Source organism: Chaetodon auriga, chromosome 9 (assembly GCF_051107435.1).
Source record: "Chaetodon auriga isolate fChaAug3 chromosome 9, fChaAug3.hap1, whole genome shotgun sequence".
Taxonomy (NCBI): Eukaryota; Metazoa; Chordata; class Actinopteri; order Chaetodontiformes; family Chaetodontidae; genus Chaetodon; species Chaetodon auriga.
The window spans coordinates 4,242,434-4,270,262 of NC_135082.1; the positions used below are offsets into that span (position 1 = coordinate 4,242,434).

At 41.2% G+C, this 27,829-nt stretch overlaps 1 protein-coding gene across 1 annotated transcript; it reads left to right on the top strand.

Moving 5' to 3' along the window:
- The first annotated feature begins 74 nt into the window (after positions 1 to 74).
- LOC143325411 (alpha-1,3-mannosyl-glycoprotein 4-beta-N-acetylglucosaminyltransferase B) lies at positions 75 to 27,158 on the top strand. The gene is made up of 15 exons (XM_076738425.1): positions 75 to 316; positions 5,069 to 5,242; positions 5,390 to 5,524; positions 6,593 to 6,726; positions 10,264 to 10,310; positions 11,853 to 11,966; positions 12,243 to 12,318; positions 13,180 to 13,294; positions 13,393 to 13,523; positions 13,764 to 13,871; positions 14,881 to 15,074; positions 17,674 to 17,752; positions 24,091 to 24,166; positions 25,466 to 25,578; positions 27,009 to 27,158. Exons 1-15 carry the CDS (start codon positions 226 to 228, stop codon positions 27,027 to 27,029), a joined length of 1,608 nt encoding a protein of 535 aa, XP_076594540.1. The 5' UTR covers positions 75 to 225; the 3' UTR covers positions 27,030 to 27,158.
- The last annotated feature ends 671 nt before the right edge of the window (positions 27,159 to 27,829 follow it).

Consider the following 27,829-nt stretch of genomic DNA (forward strand, 5'->3'; position numbering starts at 1 on the left):
AATGCTGGCATGATGTGACTGTGCGCCCCGGGGTCCCCACAGTAAGAAAACGTATAGCCAGGCATGCTTTTGTTTTGTTTATTTTGACGTATGGTGGAGTCACAGCTGATAACCTATAGCGGAACATTACCTGCGCTTCACCTGAACCGCCCACACCCACCTGCTGCCTGTGAAGCGGCGGCAAGTCGGTAGACAAAAACGGACGGACTGTGAGTGAGCAATGAAATGAGGTTTTACTCCTTCAGATTTGGATGTCTGCTAGCTTTCGCTTGTGTTGCGTCGGTCACTTGGTTTAAATGGATCCCCAGTAATGAAGGTAAGCTGTGTTACCTGCTGTTACTACCGAGAAAAATAGAACTTTTTAGTCTAAGACTAAATGAATTCAGGCTTAATTGACATGCTGCTGGAAAACAATCAGAAACTAACTTCAGCGCGTTGTTTAATTTGTTTGTGCAAGTTGAGCCCTTTTAAAATGTAAATATTGTCACGTTTTGTTTGACCTTCGCAGAAACTATTATTTGCCAACTGTGCGTTTGCGCGTGACGCATTTGCTGCTGTATGAATACATGCTCAGGGCCACGTTTTAATCATGTGACAGTTTAGTTGAACTGAAGCTAATGGAAGAAATAAACAGCCTATGTAAATCGTACAGGTAAGCCTACCTGCTGTGGCTAACTGAGCTCAACACCTGGAGTTATACAACAACATCCGTTTATCTCAAGATATTCTCATCAGAGAAGCTGTGGGGGAAACTTTCTGAGGAACGTCTGGGAAAGTTAATCAGAATTCCTGTTATACAGGTGTAGCCTCATACTGTCAGTCACACATCATGAACTCAGATTTATGGAGAAGTTTCCTTTGGTCTGCCAGCTTCAGCTGTGCTTATTGGCAGCAGATTGTGGCCCTACATGATCTGTTAATCATCTTCAGGCTCCCCTGATTGATTTGGCTATAAAGCAGGTAATTCAGGTGCAGCATGTTGAACTTGGGGATCATCAGATATTTTAAGCATCCCTGTATGACTACTGCAAAGGAACAGCTAATCTAAATAATGCAGTAATGTGACATAATGAGGCATTCCCTGCATGTTTTACACAGGTTTGAATGGATGGTCAATAATGGGATCTTTTAAAACAAATTTTTAAAGTTGAGAAATGATAGCAGGACATATGATGGGCCAACACTGGCTGAAACCGCAATGAAACCAAAACAAACTAAAACAATTGAAACTCCAGACTCTCAGAATCAACTTTGTTCCCACAATGGCACTCAGTATCTATTGACAATAAAACATCAATAACAGGTGGCATTACAGTCACTGTCACTGTTGTCTTTGTAAAAGAAGCTTTTATTTATTTATCAGGACTGGCTGCCGTGGTTGCAGGCGTTATGTTTTTGGCTGTCTGTCCGTCCGTCCCGTTGAATGAAAAGTCTCAGGAATGGACCCTTGGATTCAATGATAAGCTAGAACTTTAGGATCAAAGGTCACTGTGACCTCACAAAATATATTTGTGGCCATAACTCAGTAATGCCTTTGCTAGCTAATTATGACAAATTTCCGGACAAATGTCTCAGGGTGAAACGATAAAGTGATGATATTTTCTAGCAGAAGGGCAGATTGTGACCATTTTTCACATTTAATCACTGAATTGGTGAGACTAATTTTGGGTGTCTACCTGCTGTCGGGTTGAAGATGTGTGTGAAGCATCCATGTTTTACAATTTGTAGCTTTAGACTTTAGACCTTAGACTGCTTCTTTATTGATCCCAATCTGGGAAATTGTTTTGTTGCACTAGCAATGAACAAAGAACACACAGACGACCATAGAATATATACAAGAATTTAAAAAAGTAAACAAAAAGTGACATAAAATATATACAGAAAAACTTCTTTGCAGCAACATTCATATTTGAAGTGTTGTAGTCCGTCACAAGCTCATTGGTTCTGCTGATATTGAGCATTATTGAATACCTTTAAAAAAAAAACTTCACTACATATATAGTATGAGTCTGGACAGACAGCATGTAAACTGTAACTTGACTGGAGGCCAGAAAGTTTACCTATTGAGCACAAACCACAAGCTTAGTTCAGCAAAAAGAAGGTCACTTGTTTGTTGCATGGATTGTGTTACCTTACATAGCGTGCCTCAGAAATGGTGCAGTATAGGCTGCTTTTCTTTTCTTTTCTTTCTTTCTGTCTTTCTTTCTTTCTTTCTTTTTTGCCATTTTTGATTGTTTGATTGATTGTTTCAATTGATTCAAAGTGCACAAAATGAAACTATGTAAACAGAAAAATGAAGTGTAAATATCAGTGATGGCCCCGTTCTGCAATAAGAGGCGCCTCTCTCAGCTCCCAAACCGCTCTTCATTTAGAATCACCTCTGGCTTTTACAATTCAACCAAATTTAACAATGTGAATTTTGCTAAACCTTTTACCTTTCTGGCCTTTAACAAAATGTTATAGGATCCTTTTATTATTCTGTCTTATTGGCTCCTATACAGCCAACTCGTTCACAAAGGACTCATCACTTATAAAAGCACAGAGTTTTGGTGGAGGTTGAGTTTAAGAGAGAAAATGATTCATGAGTTTTTAAAAAGTGTGGTCACCGAATGCATTCCGTGTAAAAGCAATGAAAAGTGATCCACAGCGTAGCCCCTGCTGACTCTGCTGTCCTGACTGTGGACACTCTTTAAAAAGTCTCTTATAGAGAAACATGACTTTGAATTATTATTGAATTTTAAAAGGAAGCGGTCACAATCAAATAATTCTGTGAAGCAGGAACTAACTCTCGTTAAAACGAGAAAGTGTTTGAACTGATGCAGAGGAAGAATGACTTTTGAAGAAAAGAAATATATAGAAAGAATATATAGAAAGAATATATAGACAGAACGAGGACTGTGGCTGTTCCTCGCTGCGTCAGTTTACTGTTTCCGTTCTGTGTCGACCACAGCATTTGTTTTTATTCAAAACACTACACCTGAAATATGCTATTACATCTCACATACAGTGAGCTACAGTAATACAGTTTACACTTCTGTACCAAAACACTGGATACACAGCAACATTTCGACAGCAATCGAAAAGGACAGAGGTTGAATATCTTCTTCTTTTTTTCCTTTTCCATCAGTACCATCCGTCTGACATGTATGTATATATATTGTAGTAGCATACGTTGGACATATATGGTACTGATGGTGAAGTAATTAGCAGTTATTTAGCAATAGGCATGTTCATGAGGGTAGTGTTGTTAAAATAAGGAGGAATGCTTGCATTGCTTCATTGAGCACTGTGCAAAGGAATAAGCACTGAAACTATCTGTACTGTTGTTTTGGTTACAGTTCAGGAAACAGTGTAGGTCAAAGGAAAAGCTGAACATTTTCCCCAAGCATGCTCTGAGCAATAGATAAGATCTCTGAAGTGCTTCCTCTTTTTTTATTTATTTTTTTTTTTTTTTATAATGTGACCAGGTCCAAAGAATGTCTGATAACACCCAAGCTTGGTCTGTCACTTCCTTTCTACTTTATATCTAACAAAGCGTGTCATTTACTGGAAAGTGTCAGGCTACAACTTCAGTCTCTATCAAGGAAAGGAAAGGTTTCACTGCTTTATATGCTCTGTCTCCCTCTGTTCTTTTCTCATTCAGACACTATTGTACTCCTCCTTCAGAGGATAAGAGAGCTTGTTTTCTGCACAAAGAAAGGAAAGAAATAGACACTGAAAATGTGGCCAAGAACTTCAGGACAGTGGTTTATGGCAGTCAGGAAAGGGTAATGGTATGCGACAGTAAAACATGGTGCTAACAGGCCAAGGTCAGATCAGCAGCAGGAAGATAAGATTTCTCTACATGGGAAAAACACACACCTTCTCAACAAAATTATAGAGGTGGTCATACATTACAACATCAGCGACCAGACAAACCACAGGTTTTGCTTCATTTGTATCCGGGAAATAACTCCTGGTGGGATATCAATGTTAATCTGAGAGCCTCTACAACTTGAATAGGCAAAGTCAAAATTTGAATTTCTTGTAGATTGGGCTTGAATAAGTAGTTTCTTTCCCATCCACCTCAATGGGTTGGTTCTATTTGCTAATGCTGTGAGAGACTACCTAGAAAATCATTGCACGCTTTCTGTAAAACTGAAGATTAGTCTGGTGCAGAGACAACTAAGAAATTTCAAGTGTGCTGAGCAATTTACAATGCAAATTGCATGTGCAAACAATGTAAACAAGTTTAAAATGTCAATGAAATTAGCCATTTTAACTAACAACTAACAGTTGCAGTTGTAAACAGTGCATACAGGTAAATGAAATGTAAATGTAAATATTGTATGTATGCTTCATGTATGTTGAAGTGCAAGCATTGATAACAGCTGGACTTTGAAGTTTAAACCCCAACTCAAACTAGCAGCTCAAGAATAAGATGAAAACGGCAAAAATGTCCTGTCCAAAAAAGCCTTTAAAGTAATGAAAGAGTGGCAGAGATGAAAGCAGTTGAATTGTCATTGGAGGAAGAGGAGGAAAGAACTAGAATTTCAGTCCACACACTGGAGACAGATGAAGTGTGTGTTCTATAAATAGTGTGTGCTGGTATGGAGTGACAGCAGCTGAAATGTCAGTGTTAAGAGGCAGACGTGCTGGTGGACATGCAGGTACTGAAGACTCAATGGTCAAGTTGCCAACAAGTAGCTCAATCCAGCTTCTAAAATGTGATAAGTTGCTGCTTTTGGGGTTTTGGATTGTTGTTGGACAAAACAAGATATTTGAAGATGTTACTATGGGTTTGGGGAAATGGGCTCCAGGAAGGGTTTTTTTTTTGTTTTTGTTTTTTTTTTACTAATTTGTGACATTAATGTAGTCTAAACAGTCATGAAACATGTCAAACAGTGGCTAACATGAAACGTGTGAAGTGCCTTGTTGAACTATATCTATTAGCCTTACAGCTACAGCTACATACATATGCTGTATACTCAACTCATGCTGATGCTAATGAACAGCAGCCATCTGAAATGCACAGTGAGAATTCCGCTCGATAGTTGTGACTTGTCTGTGTGTCTTTTAATGTCTCCAGGTTCAACAGTACTTCCAGACCTGCAGGGCCTGTATGAGCGTCTGTTGGTGGCTGAGCAGTTGGGAGGGCAGGTCAGGAGGAATCTCACCAGCATCCTGGATCAGCTAAAGAACATTTCTGAAACTGCCAACATCAGAGCCCCCACCAGCAACACTACCACCAACATCTCCGCAGGTAGTGTTTTTAATTTAGTGAAGAGCATGTGGTGCAATTAGATGTGTTTAATGAGTTTTGTAGTGAGTTTAATCATTTTTAGTTGTCCTGTTTGACTGTCAACAGTAAAGTTATGCATCGACCTCTCCCCTTCCCTCCTGTGGACAGAAACAATAAAGCAGCTGAGTGGTGATCCAGGCCAACAGATCCTCCAGCCCAACATGTACTTCTATATGCCCCACCTCAGACAACATCCAGACAGCCTCCTCCCCAACATAGCCCTGGGAAAGGGACGCCACGGAGGTATGGAGCACTCATACATGAACACCCCCAGAAAATCCTGCACCCCTACTATTATACTATTGAATGAAACTGTTGTGACTGTTTGTATTTCATCTTTATTTGATGGATTCAGGATTTCCTTTCAAAACCAAGTTGATATGAAAATGTTGAAAAATCGTAGCTGTCCGAATAGCCAGGAGCTTCCTCAGAACACAACAGTTTACAATGACAATTACGAGGCGTACAAGAGGAAGTGCTGCGTAAAACAAGAAACAGAATGTGATAACTTGCTCATCCTTTTTGGCATATACTGAATTAAAACGATGTATTCAATGTTTTAAATGATCAACTTCATTGATATGCTGGTGTCACATGTTCTGGCTGTGTTACACATTTCAAACAAGTTGGAACAGGATCAACTAAAGACTGGGAAAGTTGTGGAGTGCTCCAAAAACACCTGTTTGGAACATTCCACAGGTAAACAGTTCAGAGAAAACCAACACTGACGGGTCGTGATCTTCTATTCCTCAGACAGCACTGCATTAATATCTGACATGGTTGAATGAAGGACATGACTATATGGGTTAAGTTAAGAGTCATGTATCAGTAACACCCAGAAACACTGCTGACTCCTCTGGGCCCAAGATGGACTGATGCAAAGTGGAAAAGTGTGCAGTGGTGTGACGAGTCTGCATTACAGGTTGTTTCTTAAGTCATGGGCGTTATGTCCTCCTGATTAAAGAGGACAAGGAAATTAGATATCTTGTCTTTGTACTGTATTCAGTTGAATATTGGTAAAAAAAAAAAAAAAAAAGAATTTGCACATATTGCATTCTGTTTTCATTTATGTTCACATAGTGTCCAAACTTTTTTGGAATCAGGCTTGTGGATTCCTCCCCGGCAAAAAGACCTCACATCATCAAGAGAGAGCAGTCTTATATATGTCCAATGATGGTCATGAAAGCACCCAGACCACTGTTCACTGTTCAGTTTTTATTCATTCATTATTTATCATTACCTATACTCTGTGTGTGTGTGTGTGTGTGTGTGTGTGTGTGTGTGTGTGTGTGTGTGTGTGTCCCTCCTCAGTGTCCATAGTGATGGGAGTTCCCACAGTAAAGCGTGAGAAGCAGAGCTACCTGGTCAGCACACTCAGCTCTCTGTTCTACAGCCTGACTTCGTCGCAACAGGAAGAGCTTCTCATAATTGTCTTCGTTGCTGAGGTTGCACACACGCCCCACCCCGCCGTTTTGTTTTGTTTGTTACACACACCTCAGAGCCACCTTGCAAAGTCCTTGATGCCATGTATATTTAATGCTGCACAAGAACGATTGCTGAAAGTTTGAAATGTTTCACCACGGAGAAAGTCATGGCCTGAGGGAACAGTTCGGCATGTTGGGAAAGTTGCTTGTTTGCATTCTTGCAAAGAGTTGTTTGAGAAGATTAAGACCACTCTTCTGTTTGTACAAACATGAATGTAGAGTCCGCAGGCAGTTAGCTTGGCTTGTTATTTTTATTGTTTGGTTGTGTACATATCAGATATAACATGCTAATTAGTAAGCTGTAGGTGTTGGTAGGCCTTGTTTGTCAGAGACAGGCCAACTGTTTCCCCCTGCCTCTAGTCTTTAGGCTAAACTAAGCTAAACCTTGCTGGCAAAAGCTTCATATTAAGCATACAGACATGAGAGTGATCCTATCATCTAACTCTGAGCAAAAGGGCAAATTAGCACATCGCTGAAAATGTCAGAGTGTATCTTCAAAGAGAAACATGACACAGGCAGTGTAACCAGATTCATTTCAGATTTTCTTGCCCAGTGTTGCTTAAATTTCATCCACTGTCATCAAATCTGCCAGAGTAGTTAAAACTGAAAAGCTGGGGATGGGATTTACTGCTGTCATAACCTCTTCCTTTGAGGTTGATGTCATAGCCTCACAACACCTCACTACTTGCCCGTAAATTACTCTTGTGTCTTTTGAACCAGGGATGGGGAACCTTTTTTGTATCAAGGGTCATTCAAATTTTTCTAACATCCTTCAAAGGGCCATACTGAATTGCTGAACACATACACTACTCACAAAAAGTTTGGGATATTTGCCTTTCTGGTGTTATTTATGGAAAATGTAAAAAGTTCTCGCTACAGTGATATTATTACAGCCGTTCCCTAATGATGCAGCCTCGCTGAGCTGGAGCATTGTCATCCATGAAGATGATTTTCGGCCTGTGATGTTCATTCAGGAGCACAATGACTGGATTAATGATGTTATTCGGGTAGTATGGCCTTTTCACTGTACCATTCACAAAGTGTAGGGCACTTCTGTATTGACTAAACACACCTGCCCACACTGTAACACCATCACCACCAAAGGCTCGCCTGGTGATAACAGTGGCTGATGCATAGCGCTTTCCTTGATGTCTCCAACATTGTTAGCGGCCATCATTTGTGCTCAACGTGAATCGATTTGCATCAGAGAACAGCACTGAGGCCCACTGGTCCCTCGTCCAGCGTAAATGCTCCCTGACTTATGCAAGACGATCACGCTTATGCCTGGTGGTGTGGTCAGGTCGTCTAGCACACAGACCATGCTGATGTAAACGGTTTTAAATGGTCTGACGTAACACTTGGGTGCCTTTCTCCTCCCTTAAATGTGCCTGGAGTTGAGTGGCATTCATCATCGGGTTCCGCAGGGCACTGTTCGCAATGAAGTGGCCATCAGTGTGGGATGTGGCCAAAGGACGTCCAGTTCTATGCCTTTCTGTGACTCTTCCAGTCTCTCTGTATCTCTGTTGCAACCTGCTGATGACACTCTGTGACACTCTAAGCTCAGTGGCCCCTTCCTCTGAGAACATCCTGTTTGAAGCCTCGCAATGGCGAAGTACTGTTGATCAATTGTTAGGTGTGGTCTTGGTGTCATGATGAAGAGGACTGTTTAAATACCAATTCTAATTGAACCAGGAAATTTATTGGTCGATTCATGGAGCAAACACCTGTTGTGAATTTTGCTGTTCAGCTCCTTGTTAGTGAACAGCAAGTTGTGCAAAAAGTACTGTAACACTGAACAGTTGAACATGTGCATTCAGAAGTTTAGAGAAGGTCAAATTAAGTTCACCCGTAAAGGTTAGAGTGCATTTTAGGTTCATCCTGAAATTTCACCCAAAAACCGAATATCCCTAACTTCTTGTGAGTAGTGTATATCACACTAACCTCTGTGATGGATGGAACTGCTTCTCTTTAGCGAGGCGCCTGATGTCAGGTGGTACTGATGATGATGATGCTACTCACAGCTGGTTTTCCAGGTTTGGGTCAGTCAGTCTTGAGCAGAGTTCACAGCTCTCAGCAGCAGGTTGTTGCTTTGCAGCTCAGTGATTTCGTGTTGTCAGACACATTAGCTGGTTCCACATTAAACAGTGTAGCAAGTGTGTGCCGTTGCTGCTTTTGCTTTTGTAAAATGTCTGCACCATGAAGACCAAAGCACACAGATACTTGCTACTACTTAGTTTTCACGACAGGTTTTCCTTCATCTCAGTGAATTATTCCAGACAGAATGACACTTTGGAGCAATTTTACTTTGTCCAGTTCTAGCAGCTCCACAGCAGCAACAAGGCTCTCCTTCACAAATTCTCCTTCTGAATGAGGTTTTAGCTTCTTAGCTATTAGCACGCTCACCACAAAGCCTGCTGCATTAACACTGTCTGTCAGAATGTGGTCTGTGAAAGCTGTTTGTTGGGCATCCAACCTCCGACGTTGGCTTTGTGCGAGCTCGTCCCCACAAACTAACTTCGACACACTGGTTTGCCTTTTCCCTCACTGAAATGTAATCGTTTGCCTGTTTCTCGCAGGAAACACAACCCTCCACATCTACTTTTGTTTTCTTGACAGTCATAAGCATGATATCAACCACTTTGTGTGTTGCATTCAGAGATCACTTGCCAGAATATGTTAGCCTTTTATATTATTTTCTTTATTGCTGAAGAGAAGTAATTTATGTATGTATAAATTGCCTCAAAGGCCAGAGGTTCCCCATCCCTGTCTTGCATCATAATCAACAGAAGAGCCCGGATTAAGTCTTTTCTTCTTCAGCTCCAGCAGAATAAACTTTGCTCTCTCTCTCTCTCTCTCTCAATCATACACTGAAACACACATTCACAGCACACATGCTCATGAATGTGCACTGCAGAGACTGGCGTAAAGCTTTTAGACTGGCCAGGTAACTGGGTTTATACCTCTTTTGTGAGTTGGCACTGAACACAATTCACGTCAGTCTAGTTCATTAAGATAAATGGGGGCACATCGCTGTTCTATGATCATGTAATGCAATATACAGTAGACGTTCCAAAACCACCTCATACAAACAAAAGAAACTCACTCTAGTGTGAGCAAAAAGGGGACGTTTTTACCCTTGAAGACCTGTCCAACTTGTTGCTGTGGCACACAAAAGATTAATTACCCAGGTTGTGTGTGTGTGCGTGCGTGCGTGTGCGTTTAAGATTATGTTTGTGAGGCTAACATCCTCTGGTTTGAGTGAACAACATGATGAAGTGAAATGGTAAAATGGTAAGCAACATTACTCTCATATCAAGTGAAACTGGTTATACAAGGTCTGTCCTTGGAGGGATGAGCACAATGAGGCAGCCTCAAACCATAAGACCTCCATACAATGTTCATTGTTGCAAAAACACTCAGGACCTCCTGTTTGGTGTTAACTAACCGCATCAGAAATCCCCTACAACACTGACTTCCTCCGTTTTCTCTCCCTCCCAGACCAACTCAGACTATGTGAGCAGCATAGCCGAGACCATCAGGAAGAAGTGAGTGGCACTAGATTGCCTCCCTTGGCGCAGTTTCACTGTCACTGTTGCTGTTTACTTTGGTTTCATATCTTCTGTTATCTGTGGTTTATGACAGCGGCCAGTTTGTCACGTCTATGCTTTTACGTTAAAGTCAAAAAGAGGTGTGTTCAGGTACAAAATGATCTCTTTGGTTAAATTTGGTATAGATTAAAGCAGCAGGGTTGTATGTAGTCATATTGTAATCATACTCCTGTCTTATTATCAGCCTGCTCTTTCATTCAGAGTCACATGTGAGACAGAGTAACTTCACCAAATTGTGGTGTTGGGAGTTTTACGTCAGCCTTTAAGAACAAAGCAAAATGTCAAGAAAGACATTTCTATTTCTTTTGCATCTGAAAAGATCGTTTCATTGCACATCAATGGAATGTAGTTCTGTACTTAAGTACAAATTCAAGGTATTTGTACTTTACTTGAGTATTTCCATTTTATGCAACTTGCTTTTTACTCCTCTTTTTTCTTTTTTTCTTTTTTTTTGTTAAAGTATGAGAAAAGCCCCACCCAGACTGAAACCAGGGTTGCTGCACTTACATTGTCAGCCTCTTAAGCCTGACAGCCCCCAGGATACCTCATAGAGGATTTGAGGATTTAGATTTCTGAAGAATGTGACTGCCTGAGATATGACCACAGAAAAACACCTACAGGTGTATTCTGGCTGATTTGTTTGCACTCCAGATGTAGTGCACCTTACGTTTTCCTTCACATGATAAGATATCCAGACACAGATCACGATAATATCAGGTGTGAATGCAGTCACAAAGTGAGTTTCACTTTTCATGTAATCTTTATGCCTTGTGTCACGTAATGCATCTGTGGATGTTCACTGTCAAGGAATTTCTGATGGAAAAGTTAAAGCAGAACATGAACTCCTGGTGATCTGAACTTGACATGAATCAATTAGCTTGTCCGATTTCTACCTCAGGAAGATATCAGAAGAGAGAAATGTCTTTTTCAAGATGAGTACCAGAAGTGTGGAGAATGTTGGACTTTGTCACAACATTAAAAGATTCAAATAGGAAAGACATTGGTTATTGCAAAGACAATGGTCAGTTTGTTAGCATGCAGACATCCAATATGGATTTATAGGAGCTGTAGTTGCTGAGTTTTGTTTTAACAACGTATGCAAACTTTACTGATCTATTTTTTCCTGCTGCAGTCATGTCCTAATAACCTGACAGTTAAAAGCAGTGACTGTTGTAAACATGTTCAGGATCCTCTGGAGCAGTCAGCAGTTTGTTTGTTTTTTTTTGTTTGTTTGTTTTTTTTTTTTTTAAGGAATGTATTGTTTTGTATCATTTTTACACTTGACTATGGTTATCTCCTTTATGGTGTCATTAGTAGTCAGAGAAATTGATATCCATGACCAAAATAACAGTCATATTTGCTGTCTGAAAGCTGTGGTATGTTACATGTAGGATAGTTTAACTTGGAATGACCTTATATGAGTTTTTCCCTTTGTATTATTCTAATGAAGTCTGTAGTTAACCAGCTGTTTCTTTGTAGTTTTCCCAAGGAGGTGGAGTCCGGACTGTTGGAGGTCGTCTCTCCTTCACAGTATTACTACCCCGACTTCAATGACCTCAGAGAGACCTTTGGAGACTCCAAGGACCGAGTCAAGTACAATTACCATTTCTGTTATTAGTTATTTGAAATTATAGAATTGTTAGATGGGTTTATTTTCTTATCATTGTATCCTGTACTGTGGGATCCTTTACATTTAATGTAGTCCTCTTAACTGGAGAAGAGAGAGGACATCTGTATATACAGAATATAAATAGACAAGATTTTTGAGAAAATGAGTACGAGCGGGTGAACGCAGATGTCTGGTGAATTAAAGACATAAGTAAAAGACCCCAACAGTCTTGATTGTGTGTGCACCTTGTCTGTTCCTAGATGGCGAACAAAGCAGAATCTGGACTTCAGCTTCCTCATGCTCTATGCTAAAGACAAAGGAACCTATTATGTTCAGGTAGGGGTCACACACACATATATATATGTAAAATCTTTCCCATACTGTATGTGTGTAGAATTGATTTGCATGTCCTAAGCAGATAAAGAGCACAAAGTGGAGTCAGGATGAATGTTTATGAATGCTCAACTGCCATGAATAAAAACTCTGACTGGAAATTAACATATTGAGCATATTTAAATGTGACACATTTTCTCCAAATGCAGTTCCCAGAAACCTCTGTTGTCACTTCAGGAAAACGTTTAGTTTTACATCGTGTTCCAGATCCTTAATAGGAAAAGAGGAGGACCAAAAGGGATGCATTTTACATATCAGGCAGCAGTTTGTTTCGAACAAACAGAGGCACAGCTGGGTAATTATCATGAGCTGCAGTTCACACCTTGTTCAAACAGGCTCAGAGAGGACCTCAAACTTCAGCAGAAGACGACATTACACACCCACATTTTTTGAGTGGTAACTGTTGACTGACTGGCAGGTGCAGAGTGAAACCACAAAGGGAAGGGCACTTAGCACCAGAATGGAGATAAAATGACAGAAATGAGGAACGTGTGACATGTGGAAGTGAGGTTCTGTGGTCTCTAAGGTGCAGTAGCTCTGTCCCCTCCCAGAGAGTGATTTGATGAGGAACTGCTGCCAAGTTGCACGCTTTTGATAATTGTTTGTCTGTCTATGTTGCCCTGCAATCCGCTGGTGACCGGTTCAGGGTGTACCCCGCCTCTCGCCCATTGCCAGCTGGGATAGGCTCCAGCCCCCCGCAACCCCAAAAGATAGAAGATGAATGAATGAATGAATGAATGAATGTTGTGATGGCTGCTTACTGAAATGAGTTTTGAAAATGAGATTTTGTGCTGTGTTTTCCAGTTAGAGGATGATGTTATTGCAAGGACAGGCTACTACAACGACATGAAGAACTTCATCATGCAGAAAGCTTCCAAGCGATGGCTCTACCTGGAGTTCTCCCAGCTTGGATTCATAGGTGTGTGTGTGTGTCTGTGTGTATGAAAATGGTGGGTTAATCCACGTATTGAGCCTTGCTTGATGTGTATGCATGCCTGTCTGTGTGCAATCCTCTAGGCAAGTTGTTTCGAACCTCTGACCTCCCGTTAGTCGCAGAGTTCTTCCTGATGTTCCACAGAGACAAACCCATCGACTGGCTGTTAGATCACATTCTGTGGGTGAAAGTTTGCAACCCAGAAAAAGATGCAGTAAGTGACCCATCTTAATCTGTCTGATAAGAGCAATTACAGCAGGGATAACATACACAACTGTCCATTATTTTACACTTTGTTGGAACTGTAAAGCTATTTTATTGTTGATCTTTTTCAACCTTTGTCAAAGAGCGTGCATAACTGATGGTGAGGCTGAGTTTATGTGGCTGCAGCACCTTCACAAACTCTGCAGCATGCTATGTAGTGACCTACGTGCTGATGTGCTGTCTTATCCAGAAAGACTGTAATGAACAGAAGGCATTGCTCAAGCAGAGGCACAAGCCCTCCCTCTTCCAGCATGTAGGCCTCCACTCCTCTCTGTCTGGGAAATTACAGCATCTGAAGGTGAGTGCACCTCGGCTCTCTCTGTTAAATGTTCTCAGCAAGCATTTTGGAATCAGATGGATGTTGGTTTGCTAAAATCTTACTGAGCCATGATGAAATGACCTCCATAGTCAGTGTGTAGGTGCGGTTACTCTGACAATCAAAACATACTTTCCTGCTCCAGTAAAGTTTGTGATCAGTGTTGGGGAGTAGCAGTGTGGCATGCAGTAATGCCACTGTTTCAGCAGGGTTCATAAAAGTGTGGTGTTGCTGCACTTCAACTGCATCCAATGAACAGTAGCTTGTAGCATAATGATGGACAGTCTGAAGAAGCTTCCCCAACACTGTTTGTGACAGTTGAACTCCTTCAGAATTGGTAATCAGCCTCTTCTGACCTCCTAACACTAATGTGCAATGCAGGCCTTCTGAAGTCTTTTTGATTTGCACACATTTTACTGTATTTTGAAGATGGTTACAACTAGATTTTATTTCATATATTTATGACACTAAATACACTATTAAGTGCAGTAAGCAGCCACAGGTGCAGTCAGAGGTATCTGTCAGTTGACGGATTTTATCACCCAAGTCAAGAATGTAAGACAGCACCATAAAGGACCAGCGGACTGCTTCCTGTGTGGATAAAGAGGTGTGGACATGTGTACATTTACAGAAGATGTGAACCAACCAACAGGTGTCAGCCTCTTAAATTGTAAGCCAATGGATCATTATTGTCTCTCTGAGTTAACTTAGGTATATAATGCTGCCATCAAAGCATGATACATACACACAACATACACACCTGGCACCTGATGCTGTTTGGCAAGCCAAAAACATGCTAATTAATAGGTGATATGATATGATACATATGTCACGTATGGTATGCAATTTGAGATACAGAATCTTTTTTTTTTTTTCCAAAAACATCTGGATGCCCAACACAGATGGAAATGGATCAAAGGTATTTATAGATGTTTTGATGCTACTCTGTGTGTGTGTGCGTGTGTGTGTGTGTGTCTCTTGTCCCCTCCAGGATAAGGACTTTGGGAAGCAGAGTCTGTACCAGGCCCACAATAACCCAGCAGCAGAGCTGGACAGCACTCTGAAACATTACCAGCAGCACAGTCTGGACAGGGCTTACAAAGGACAGGACTTCTTCTGGGCATTAACACCCACCCAGAATGACTACATCCTCTTCAAATTCCTGCAGCCACTCCACATATCAGGGTCAGTTTGAAATGTCTTTTGAAAAGTTGATAAAACAAGTCATTTTCTTAGATCCACAAAGTTATAATCAAGGCCAATAAACTCATTTGCTAGACCTCATTATCCATGAAAAAGTAGAGAATGGGTCTGAGATATACATTGTACAAGGTTTATAGAGAAACTGCCTCTGCCTGCTGCTGTGTGACTGCTGTGAGATACACCTCATTCATGATGTATTTTTGTTTGTGCCAGTAAGATGTGTAGTTCTGCTACAGCTTGACAACAGGCTTTTGGTCCCCATCTACTAAAGGGACATGCAGCTGTGACACCACCTTTATTTACATAGACACAAAGACACAGTGCAAATACCATCAGACCAGCACATTTATTTACACTGGTATTTGTATTTAGACTAAATGGAAGTACTGGAATTAAAAAAAAAAAAAAAAAACATTGGTTGACAATGCACATTTACACTCCTGACAGACCTCCAAGAACAACACAGGTCAACTTATCAAACAATTTGCATCACCTCAGATCACCGACTGAAAGTTGCACCACAAAACCCGAGGCTAATATAACTGCTTAAAGCTGCAGTGGGCAACAATTGAACCATTGGCAATAACGAGTGCCATGGCGTCGAACATAATGATCTAAAAGCTCCATGTGGAGCCGAGACACGCTCACACATGTGTTTTGTGCTGTACACCATTGTACGCCCGGGAGGTGATGGAAATCAATCACAAATTAGAGCATTTTCTGCAGGATTTTCCACCATTGGCTTTTACTTTCTCCAGCGATGGCACCATGTGAAGGGACGTGCACGCCCATCTGCAATTGACAGCCAATAGGAATGCCCTCTCTCTGAAATGACCCACAATTAGCCGGAGTCTCCCGCCACAAGCTAGATTTTCTAAAGCCTGAAAACAGCCAAGAGGAGAAGCAGAAGTCAGCTGGCTGTTGCAATTTGAAAATTGCACTCTTTCAAATTGCCTTTTGGATATGAAAACAACAAAGCCACAAGAGAAAGCCAGAGCCTCCCGGGGGGATGAAGTTGAGTCAGAAATCATGCTTCTTCTCTGAGTCTTCACTCAGTTTAATCTGAACACACAGACTTTTAGATTCAGTCTGACTTGCACTTCCCTCGTATATCTCTGAAGGCATTATCTCTGATGTTGATTGTGAATAAAGTCCTTAAAATCACAGAAAAAAGGCACATCGGAACTTGCTTGACAAGCATCACATTTTTAAGTTTTCTTCAGTATCAAAGTAATCCAATGATAGTTGTCTTTACATCCATGGGTACCTTACAAACAGGAACTGCTAATGGCTAATTCATCATTCATCAGATTTTTTTGAAAATTTACCCACATACGCACTCTGTGTGGAATTAAAATTACTGGCGAGAGCAGGTAATGTTAAAATCACCTGACCTGAGACGTGTATCCAGTCATAATGGGGCTCAAGAGTCTACAAGCTGCACTTGTGCACAGCAGTGCTTTGAGCTAAATCTGTACATCAGCACGTTAAAATGTTCACAATGACGCTGCTAGCATGCAGATGTTTAATAGGTATAATGAACCATGTTCACCATCTTAGTTTAGCATGTTAGCATGTTGCTGAAAAAAGGCTGATCTGAATGTTAGGTTTGCTTGTGTTTGGTCATCAACCAAATTTTGACTTGATGATGATGCTTGATGAAAGGTCAGCAGATGACCAAAGTCAGCCATCTTGACATAAATATCTGTACCAAACTGCATAACACTTATTTAATAGTTGTGAAGATCTTTCAGTAAAATTAAAACTGTCAACCTCACGGTAGTCAAGGCATCAGCAAATTCATTATGGTTCAGACTTTTGGAATGTTGAATATCTACCAAGTTTCATGGAAATCTGTCACATAGTTGTTAAAGTGTTCCAGTCTGGACAACATTGGGATCCTTAAAGCTATTCTGCTAGCTAAAAACTACAAATGATGGTTGGCCACAGATGGTCAGCTGATGGTCAACTGTCTGTTTGGCGTGTCAGGACAGTAACAATTCTGTGTTTAACACTCACCTGCTGACCACACACATACTGAATAATAAGCTTTGGCTCTCTGGGTGGGTGCTGAGTGACAACAAAAATGCTGTGAGGTGTGTACAATGTACTTATCTCTTTGTGGTCATCTCTGTTTGCGCTGCTTCAGCTCAGTCTGCCCCTTGACGTTGAGGGTCTGCGTTCCCATGCCGAAGTGGCTGACTACCATTCACACAGCTGTTTACCCACTTTCTGTCAAATCACTCCGCCTTTGACTAATGCACTCAAGTTACCCTTCAATATTTGTATAGTCTTTGAAGTTAGCGACGCCATTGAAGAATTATTTCACAATATAAAAGGCCATGAAATGAGAGATTAGAAAAGGAAGTTCCAACTTGTGTGCATTGTGTTTAATTGGCTGAGTTTTTAGTCTCTTCTACCGTTATTGTTATGACATTTTGAAGGACACACTCATTTAGAATTTAAATTGGCTGTTGATGTGACACTGTTGATACATTATTTTAGCCCTGATGCCGTGGTTCTGGCAGTACACGCCACTGCAGCGTTGCTTATGACACCAGTGCTGTCTTCTTTACTTCAGGTACCTGTTTCGCAGTGGAAATATTGAGACCAGTGGAGATAAATTCTACAACACAACAGTGGAAGTGCTGCCCAGCAATGTGAGTAGCCTGCCTCTGTGTGTGTGTGTGTGTGTGTGTGTGTGTGTGTGTGTGTGCACGCATGCGTGTGTGTGTGCGTGCACGCATGTACTTTGGTTCTGTTACTGCCGTCGAGCAGGTCTTGGTTTTCATCTCAGGTGTTGATGCCTGGGGAAGGAATGGTAAGGCAACAGGAAACACCCACCACAACAAGCTATCTGCTATCTGCCTCCCTCTGGCTCTCTCTTGCGGTGTGTGTGTGTGTGTGTGTGTGTCAACCGACACTCCTGTCACACTAAAGGGGAAAAGTGGTCATGCCATGGATGACCTTTGAGTAAACTTAGACAGACATGGAATCCCTGTGTGGAAGATAAGAGGGGAACCACATTACACAAGATGAGTTGAGATCCAGAGGCTTCACATTGCAGGTGAAACACCAGCAGAGCAAAGAGTGAACCACCTCTGACAATGAAAGTGATGAGAACTAAAAATATCAGCTATGTTAGAAATGTATAAAAATGTGTTCAATGAAGTCAAGTTGAAAAATAAGCTCATTTCTGGTGAGCACAGTGTTTATTGACTGTGATGTTTTTGTCATGGTGAATATGGCAGAACCATGGACAGCATCATCAGGGAGAGACTTCTAAAGTGACTGTATTAGGTCACTGTTGCCTGTTAATGATACCAAATACAAAAAAGAAAAAATACAGAAAATGGATAATTAGGTTGCCCTCAGATGTGCATATTCTGGCTCACAAGTAGGTCTGGTTTTCTGTTTCGACATGTTCAGTACTAGTGCTGATGTGATTGAGTTTCCTAACTGACACAGAGTGACAGCTTTTGTGATACCTAAGAAATATGACATGAAACATGATTTATATACACAACCTTTCGTTTAACAAAACTAATATTTACCTCCAGCTGCAGACAAAGAATCTGAGGAGGGACACTTGCGCCATCAGCTTCAACAGGAAATGTGCTTGCTACAGTCTCAGTATCTCAATTCATCAAGTGGCATATTTAACCACTTCTGACTTAGTGTGCATAAAAATAATGCCAGAAGTTGACTTGCCCTCAGTGGTGCAATCATGTGGTATGTTACTTACACAAGACTACCAGGACATCCCATAATTTACATTGTTGTATGTCATTTGTACATCCCTGTAACATTTTAGAATATTCCTTGGATATTTCTCAGTCAACAGTTTTATACTTCATTCACATTTATGGCAGTTTTAAAATCCTATTGTAACACATGTTGTGTTGTAGCTACTCAATAGTGAATTTTCAGTGCAGGAACGATTATCAGTACAATATTATCAGGCCTGTGCGTTTGTGTATTTTGCCCAGAGCCTCTCCAGATAACAGGGGTGTGGAACAGTATTTAGGGCACACCCAGCACAGCCTTATGGACTGAACAAACCAGCAACCGTAGTCTTAACAGAAATATACCAGCAGTTTTCAGTTAGTAAAAGGTGGCCAAGCATAGCATCAGCTGGAATGAGGACATATTAGAATGTTTTTGTTATATAAGGGTTCAGTTTGGATTACTACAGATGTAAATTGAGCTTTGATTGTCCATTGACAAATGTTTAGTGTGTAATGCAGACCAAGATCTATTGATGTAGATGTCTCCAGGGTTATCAATTACAAAGTGTTGCCATAGTAAGCTTTGCTGGCTGTTACTATTCGACCTACCACATGGGGCCTTCTCTCAGCGTAATAGTGACCTTGGAACTTGGCTTGATTGTAGAAGATAATGATTAAATAGCCACAGCACTGTAATGTGTATGACCAGTATTGACAAAGCTTCATTGGGAACTTGCATTCTTATCTAACATTCTTATCTGATATCGATCATGGACAACCCATCCCACCCCCTGCATGAGACAGTGGGGGGCTTAAGCAGCTCCTGCTCCAGTAACTGACTGCTGCATCCAGACTGTAAGAAAGAACACTACAGCAGGTCCTTCATTCCAACAGCTGTCAGACTGTTCAACTCCAGCATCATGTAATGTAGCACTGTGTTGATGCTGTCTTTCCCAATTCTACATCATAAACCTGTTTTTTACTGATTTTGCAGTACTGTTCAAGGCTAATATATGCTCTAATGCTAATATCTGCTCACATTTATCCTTTTCACCTGGTGCAGCTACTAAGTTGTATATTTCTTTCAACTGTGCAGTAACACCGAGCCTGCTTTTTGTAACTTGCTGGCTGTAATGAATATATTTCCCCAGCGTGGGATCAATAAAGTCCTATCTTATCTTATCTTATCTTATCTTATCTTATCTTATCTTATCTTATCTAAGCCCAGTCTCACAGGTTTGATGGCCTCAAGGTCAGAGAGGGGCTGTAAAGCACAAGCTGCTGTAGGGGAATTACCTCTAAATTAATGTTACATTCGTTAATATTACTAGGGGCACCAACCTTCGTCAGCTAAGAAGGATTTTGTATATTATATCTGTTAAAGCTGATGTAGAGAACGAATGTATCGACAGTAGATCAGTCTGATAATCTAAGGCGTAAACTCTCAGTACAGGGATTACTTGTATTCAGCTCAAAAGGACACCGTCTGACAACGACTTGTATGCAAAAGATTATTTATTAAACACAATAATGAAATGAATATGAATCATGAATAATACGATAGATTATATGGATGAGGTAGATTAACACAAACACTGCACAGAGGAACTTGTGGCAAGAGAATGGTAAAATGAGTTTGGCGATAGTGAGAAGTAGGTTTTAAAGGGAAATGGGGACGCGAATATGAAGTTAATTTGTTGAATGAACGATTTAGAGAATTTAGACAAATTAACAATATCTCAACCTCACGGACCAACTCTTATTCAAAACCGCTTAAGTATGCCTACTTTGTCAGCGATGATCCTGTAGATGTCTGCCCTGAACTAACACGAAGAGGCTCCGCGCCGTGGTCTGTCACTCTGGCCCGTACAGCAGTCTGCAGGACGAATCAAGTGAACCACTGATGAGAGCTGGTGCTGGACAGGGATGTCTCGGGAGCTGAGGGTCTTCGGTGTCGGTTACAGACGAGGAACGGCTTCTGATGGTTCTTTAACCCGGACCAGCGGGTCAGCAGCAGGCTACAGGTCTTCGGTGCGGTCAGTTAGTTGTTGGCCGTTTGGCAAGGCTTTTGATTACTAATAATAAGATTGAGAAACTCTTCGATGGCCGGTCGAAAATGTCTTCAAAATTATTATTACGTGACTAGACTTTAACAACAAAAATAGGAATTATGCGGCTTGGCGTGGCGAGCAAAAATGAAAGTTTCACGAAGATTAGAAAAGTGCGTTTTCTGCAGAATTAAATCAGGCCACTCTGTGTAGTTGTGAGCAGCAACAAAAAGACTGAGAAAACGACGGAGCGGAAAAATACTTGAAAACTAAAGACAAAGAACTTAACACAAAAATTAGATTAACTGGAAGAAAGGAAAAACAAGAACAAGAACTAGACGAAAAAGGAAAGAACTAACAAGACGAAAAAGGAAAACTGAACTAAACTAAAGTCCGCGATGCGCGACTAACCTTTTCATCGCTCCAGGGCGTGTCTAATCAATAGGACGTCACGCATGTAGGATGGTTCGCAGACGCGCAACGTGATTTCATCCTACAGAGCGAGAATTAATTAATGATTCATACGAGGGACTCATCTGCTTCTCACTATGGTCAATCAAATATATTTTAAATGATCAATTTTCAATGGCACTTCAACAACAACATGCGTGTTCACTACATGCGTTAGACAATTCTTATGAATAACGACAACATTAAACAATGAACATGGTAACATTTCCTAATACTAATCCTAACAAACATGATGACTAAGGGTATAACTACTTTAATATGATGAAGGGATAAAGAAGGGCAGACTATATTTGCCGAAATGATTATCGCTATTATGGTTACTTATTAATAAATGTATCCGCTAAGCACATTCAACCTAACTGCTACGAACCTCTAGGTGGCAGTATGGTTACATGGTGGAAACTCAGAGAAAATCTTTGAAATAGTTAAATTCACAGTTTCGTCACCCTGTAAGTTAGAAAAACCAGGAAAGCATTGTTATTGTACAGATCACGAGCTTAGCAATGTAATAACATCTACGGTTAAATCAAACATTGAAATTTGGTCAATTTGGTAGGTTAAGCAAAAAGGCACACAGACATACAGCACAGTTTGCTTCAGGAATGTTTAATTTACAACCCATCAGCATTATCTGGTTTGAAGATTCCTTTGAGACATGGCATTCGTCCATCCAGGCAGTTTTATTGTCCTTCACTCCCATGGGCTATCAAGAAAGAGTTAGCACCTCCATGAGAACGTCTTGACCAAATGTAAATTAGATGTAAAAGTGTTATCAGTGACTCTTGCTGCCCTGAAAGGGTGTGAGAAGAGGTCTCTAAACCAGACATCCTGTCTCTGCCTGGGTTCGCACCTTTCTGTGAACCTTCCAGATGGTCAATAACTCTTAAAAGTCTGATTGTTTTATCACTACACTTCTCCTGAGCAATGCAAAGAGGTGAGAGGAGGGTCAGCTACAGACCAGTTCTGCTACACTGCTAAGTCATGTTTCAGCTGTTCAGAGGATGACTGTGCTGTTCGGCCTCGTGCAGTGTTGTGCTTGAGTCTTATGGTGATACTCCTGAACTTCTGAGTGACAGGGTCTGACTGACACATGGTTGTGAAGCAAGTCTTCTTTTTTCACCAGGGACATCAAGACATAACATCAGAGGTATACGATACTGACTATAACAGAGCTGAGTTTTCTTTACAGGGCAGTATTATCACTCTTAAGGCAAATCATGATGCACATAATAATATCAGGAGTCGGTTATGATTGTTATGAGTGCACTCGGGCTGAATGATTTGAGAAAAATATGTGATTGCTATATTTTGATGTTAATATGTTAATATATATTAATATTGAGTGATTTCACTTGTCTTTAGATTCAAGTCAAGGCCTGTGTTTGTGGCCTGTGTAGCTTTGGACAAGATAAGTTTGGTTTCAGAGTAATCACAAACATACAGGCTGAATGTTTTGATATTGACAGCACCAAGGAAACCATTGACAGACTCCAGACTGTAGCTGTTTGACACACAAAAATATAGCTCAAGCCACGGTGAGACAAAAGCATCAGCCATGGAAACAATGGGACGAATCTTGGCAATGTTTCAGAAGTGGAAATATGCAGTCTTTGTAATCTGAGGATACTGAGATTTCTAATACAAGGGCTTTGTGAAGCTATGTTCATAGTGAGATCACAGAATTTATTTCTAATCTGTTTTGGACTAACAATTAGCGTTTCAGCTTTCTCAGCATTTAAGTGAAAGAAGCTGGGTGATGTCCATTGTTACATGTATTCCTCCAGTTTCACCAACTGATGAAAGCGTCAGGTTTAACTTAGATGAAAAGCTGAGTATCATCTGCATAGAAAAAGCAACCGGGTGTGTAGGTATTGATTAATGTTCCAAGGGGCAATATGTAAATAGAGCAAAGAATAGGACCGAGCACAGAACCCTGTGGCACGCCATGACTGACTTCTTGTGGTTTGATGAGCCGGAGTCTAAAGCAAGTAAAAAAGTTTAAAGTTAAATCATTTACCACTTTTGTCAAAGCGGTTTCTGTGCAGTGGAATTTTCTGAAGCCAGTTGGAAGAAGTTCAGACAGGTTGGTGGATAAAAGGTGATCTATGAGTTGCTGAGCTGCTGTTTTTTCAAGGACTTCAAGGCCGATATGTGAATTATCTGCAGTTGTTGAAAGTTATCACCAGACACTGAAATTCCCCTCAGCCTGTCTTTCAGTGTCTTTCCGCTCACTGTTTTGGTTTTACGGCCCACAAATTTGCATTTCTGTAGTCTCACGGCTCTTATCATCCTCATTTCCAACAACAGCAGGCAGCTGTTAGACACAGTTAGCGACGAGCTGATGAACATAGTGGATGGATATGGATATTTTTCTCAGGAGTTGAAAACAGAGCTAAAAGAGAGTGGATATTAGACTTACATTCGTCAGGTGAACACAAACACAACTCCAAATGAATGCTTTTGCATCTTGTGTTTCGATAAGCCATTGATGCAAATGCATCATGCACCACAGCACTGACCGTGTTGGTTTTTCAGCCATGTCATACTCTGTTTTGCTGAATCACTTGTCAGCTGAGGTCTGATATTTGTGATCACGCACGTTTTTTTTCCTTGTATTCAGAATGATTCGTATCAGTTTATGTTGGGAAGACATTACTGTTTCCTTTGTGCACATAAAAACACATACTGAGGTTGTTTTTCCAGGAAAGTACAATTACTGCCTGCCTGACATTTGTTGTTTTCTTCCTTCAGGCATCAGCACGAGACAAAAAAGTGCCTGGCAGGTCGTCTGCCTACAAAGAATCTGATAAGGGTTTCATCATTGTTGGTAAATACATCACACAAATTCATAACCCAATAATAATACATACAATATAAAACTAAGCCATCCCAGCATGTCACACATGCATGTGTGTCACCTACACACATCCAGCACACACACATTCAAACTGAAACACCAGTTCAAGAGATGAGGTGAAATTTTAATTATTGAAGAAGAAGAATCGGGGGGAGACATTCCCCTTTATTTGTCACACACATGTGAACACTGCACACGAGGTGAAATTTGACTTCTGCCTTTAACCTCCTGGTCGTCCCTCCTCCGCGGCAGACCAGGAGCGGTGGGCAGCCAGACCGGCGCCCGGGGACCCATCTTCGCCGTCACCATTGGTCAGGTGGTGATCTTCTTGCATGTTTTTAGTGGGGGGTATATTTTTACGGAGGATACACCAGGTAAACACGGGGAGAACATGCAAACTCCACACAGAAAGGCCCTCCTCGAGCAGCAGGCACCGAAGGCGTGGTGGAGGACACACCCGGTGCCCGCAGTGTTAGGAAGTTAAGAAGCATTGAAGCACTGAAAATATTCTCATTTGTGGGGAGCTGTGAATGTGGCTTGTCTGATCACATTCCACACAGGTACAAAGGAAGATGTGTTATTACAAAACCATAACCCAAAGCCCTGTCTGACGTGCCTGACAGAGATGGTTGTTAAAGCAAACGGAAATGAAACCTGCCTAACACCTGCCTAACACCTCACCAGGGTTCCATTCACCAGTTCATGATAGACAGCTCCATTATTTGTTGTATGTACAAACTGATATTTGTACCAACATTCGATACATTTCATAGTTCAGGTTTTTCATGCTTCTGTCTCCACATCAGCCAGCACACATGAATTTCACCAAAATGACATCTTGGTAACAAGAACAGGAAATACAGTTGATACCAAGTGGGAATCTGAACAGCACAAACATTGTATACTTTCAGAGTTTATATTCAGCCATCATATCAGTGTAGCCGTAGAGATAGCAATGTGTGTTGGGTCAGTTGCTTGAAAATGATCGTTTTGGTGAAATTGCAAAAACCTGAAAATGATCTGTTTTGCGAGATACCAGAGGGGACTGTTTCAAACGTGGTGGTGTTAAATGACAGATGGATTGAACATTGGAACGCTGGAATGTAAATGACCGAATTGTACATTTGTGAAAAACTAGAGCTTTAGCATTGTAAACAGAGATATGGTGTTAGTTTGTTGTCTGTCTACGCTTGCACATGAAAAACAATGACTGTGTGTGTGTGTGTGTGTGTGTGTGTGTGTGTGTGTGTGTGTGTGTGTGTGTTTCAGGTGCCTTTGAGGATGGGGTCGCTGAGGGTGAGATTGAGGACACACTGCAGCCAATCTCAGCACTTCGCCTCATGGTTCGCTCTGACGCTGACGTCTGGGCTCTGCTGAGTGAGGTCTGACCTGAGACTTGTGTGTATCTGCCTGTGTGTGTGTGTGTGTGTGTGGGTGTGGCTGCACTTATACAAACTGCTTAATTAAACAGCAGCAGTGTTTAAGACGTAATCCAGAACCTTAACAACATAGATATAAAGCCAATGTGACATTATTGATCAAATAAAGAAGGTCACTGATTGACAGCCAGTTACATACATTTACAGTTTGTGCTAACATATTAGCTTGCACTGTTCTGTGTTAGTAGGTCGTTGGCATGAAACTCAGTACTGACACAGAGCTTTTAGTACTGAAATCGGTTTCGTTCTATATGATCACCTTAGCATCAGTCACACTCCTGTCTGCATCAGCGGAGCTGAGGTGGAGCAGGTGATTAGCAGGAATTAGCATCACAGAGAACCTGTCATGGACATCTCACATCTCTACCCTGGTGAACAAGGTTCAGAGATGACTGCAGTTCTTAAAGAAACTTAAGAAGGCAAAATTCCTGTGTTTGCCCTGGCATGCATATACACAGCCCAGGACAGGAGGACTCTGCAGTGGGTGATTGAAACTGCCCAGAACATCATTGGTAACCATCTACCAGGCATCAGTGATGTCAGTGATGTGAGATGCCTGAGCAGAGCCCAAAGGATAGCAAAAGACAGCCCCCACCCCAGCCACAGTCCGTTCACCCTGCTGCCGTCTGTCAAGCTATACAGAAGTATTCACTGCTGTACCACCAGACTACAGAGCAGCTTGTTTACTCAGACTGAGAGTCAGACAGTTCTTAATGATTTATCATTTACTCATCCATTCAATTAGTTTTGTGAGTAGCATGAAAGGACTACAAGTAGCACTTCATTGTCTGATCTGTGCTGTAGAATGATAAATAAATGAACCTTTCCTATTCAGGAACGTGAATAATTGAAACAAATGAGGCCAGGATCTGTCATTAGAACTACGTCAGCTGAGTAACCACACGTGCATCCATGAGTTTTAACATCTACCGGTCTGAGCAAATACTCTTCACATGGGAACGGGACGGTAGTCCTTCTTACTTGACCTATCTGATCTAACTTAAAGCTCCTACACAGGCTGCTAGGCCTCACTCTGCAGTCACTATTGTTACATGGCAGATCAAGATGACTACTAATTTTATTATTGTCATTGGCCGCATTCCATCAGGCTCTGCCAGTGTGCCACATGGTGCATAGAGGCAGGTGCTGGGAAACCTGCTTTACGTGGAGCACAGGTGGTGCATAAGGCAGCACAAACGACACCACAGCTTCTTGATAAGAAAGAGCTGCACTGAGGGGAACTAGAAATAGAAAGAAAGAAGGCAGCATGTGTGTAAATTACAGATCAGTAACAATCAGCTGTGTGTGTGTGTGTGTGTGCTCTTACAACAGTTAAGGTTTGCTTAACACTCACTCTTTGTCTTTTCTGTCAGATCTTCATTAAAGTTGGATGAGCGCAGAGGAGCTGAGACCACAAACACCTGCCATCGAACGTGGTGCTTCACCTGACAAACTGCTCCCTCTGCTGGACAAAGGCTTTCAGGGACTTTTTTTTAAAATGAGGATTACATGAAGTGCCTAAACTGACTGACTGCGACCTAATTTCTACTTCCCCTGTGAATTGACCGCATTGCTGGCTCACAGTTGCTATTTGAAGACACTCCATTTATCAAAGTGTTCATTGTTAGAACAGCAGCGCTTCTCAATGACTAATTTATTACATTGTATTTTCTTGTAACAAATAAAGAAAACAACAGTAGCACCTCATCTTTTGAGTGTGTAACGTCTGCTCCTTTTTATTTGTTTGTTTTGCCTTCATTTACATGAAATACAAAATTGCAAAACAGAATCCTCAAAGTAGAAACACAGCCTTGTCATGCGGACTGTACAGATTGTTCCCCTGTGCAGACAGTGAATGGAAAAGTCACATCACTTTCAGGAACGACCAGCCAGACTGGTTTTAACATCAACTTTCATTACCCAAACACTGGGGAAATCTGACGTTTTATCTACAAACATGATGAGGATACAAGTGGTTTGAATCTACTATTACAGGATAAGCTTGGCCATATTCTGTAGTTTACTACTTACTGTCAACAAATCCTCTGAAAAGACCAAATAATGACGGTATCCTACTAACAATTACGGCATGTGTATCCAAGCCTCATATATCTTATTCCTCTGTGCCATGCACACACACAGTCGTTTGTATTGACTCAAACTGTGTGTTTGATGTTTTTTGAAAGATTTCTCT

Coding starts and splice junctions, on each gene's coding strand:
- LOC143325411 (XM_076738425.1), top strand. CDS start 226: ATGAGGTTTTACTCCTTCAGATTTGGATGTCTGCTAGCTTTCGCTTGT. Junction 6,727..10,263: donor TAATTGTCTTCGTTGCTGAG/GTTGCACACACG, acceptor TCTCCCTCCCAG/ACCAACTCAGACTATGTGAG. Junction 11,967..12,242: donor GACTCCAAGGACCGAGTCAA/GTACAATTACCA, acceptor GTCTGTTCCTAG/ATGGCGAACAAAGCAGAATC.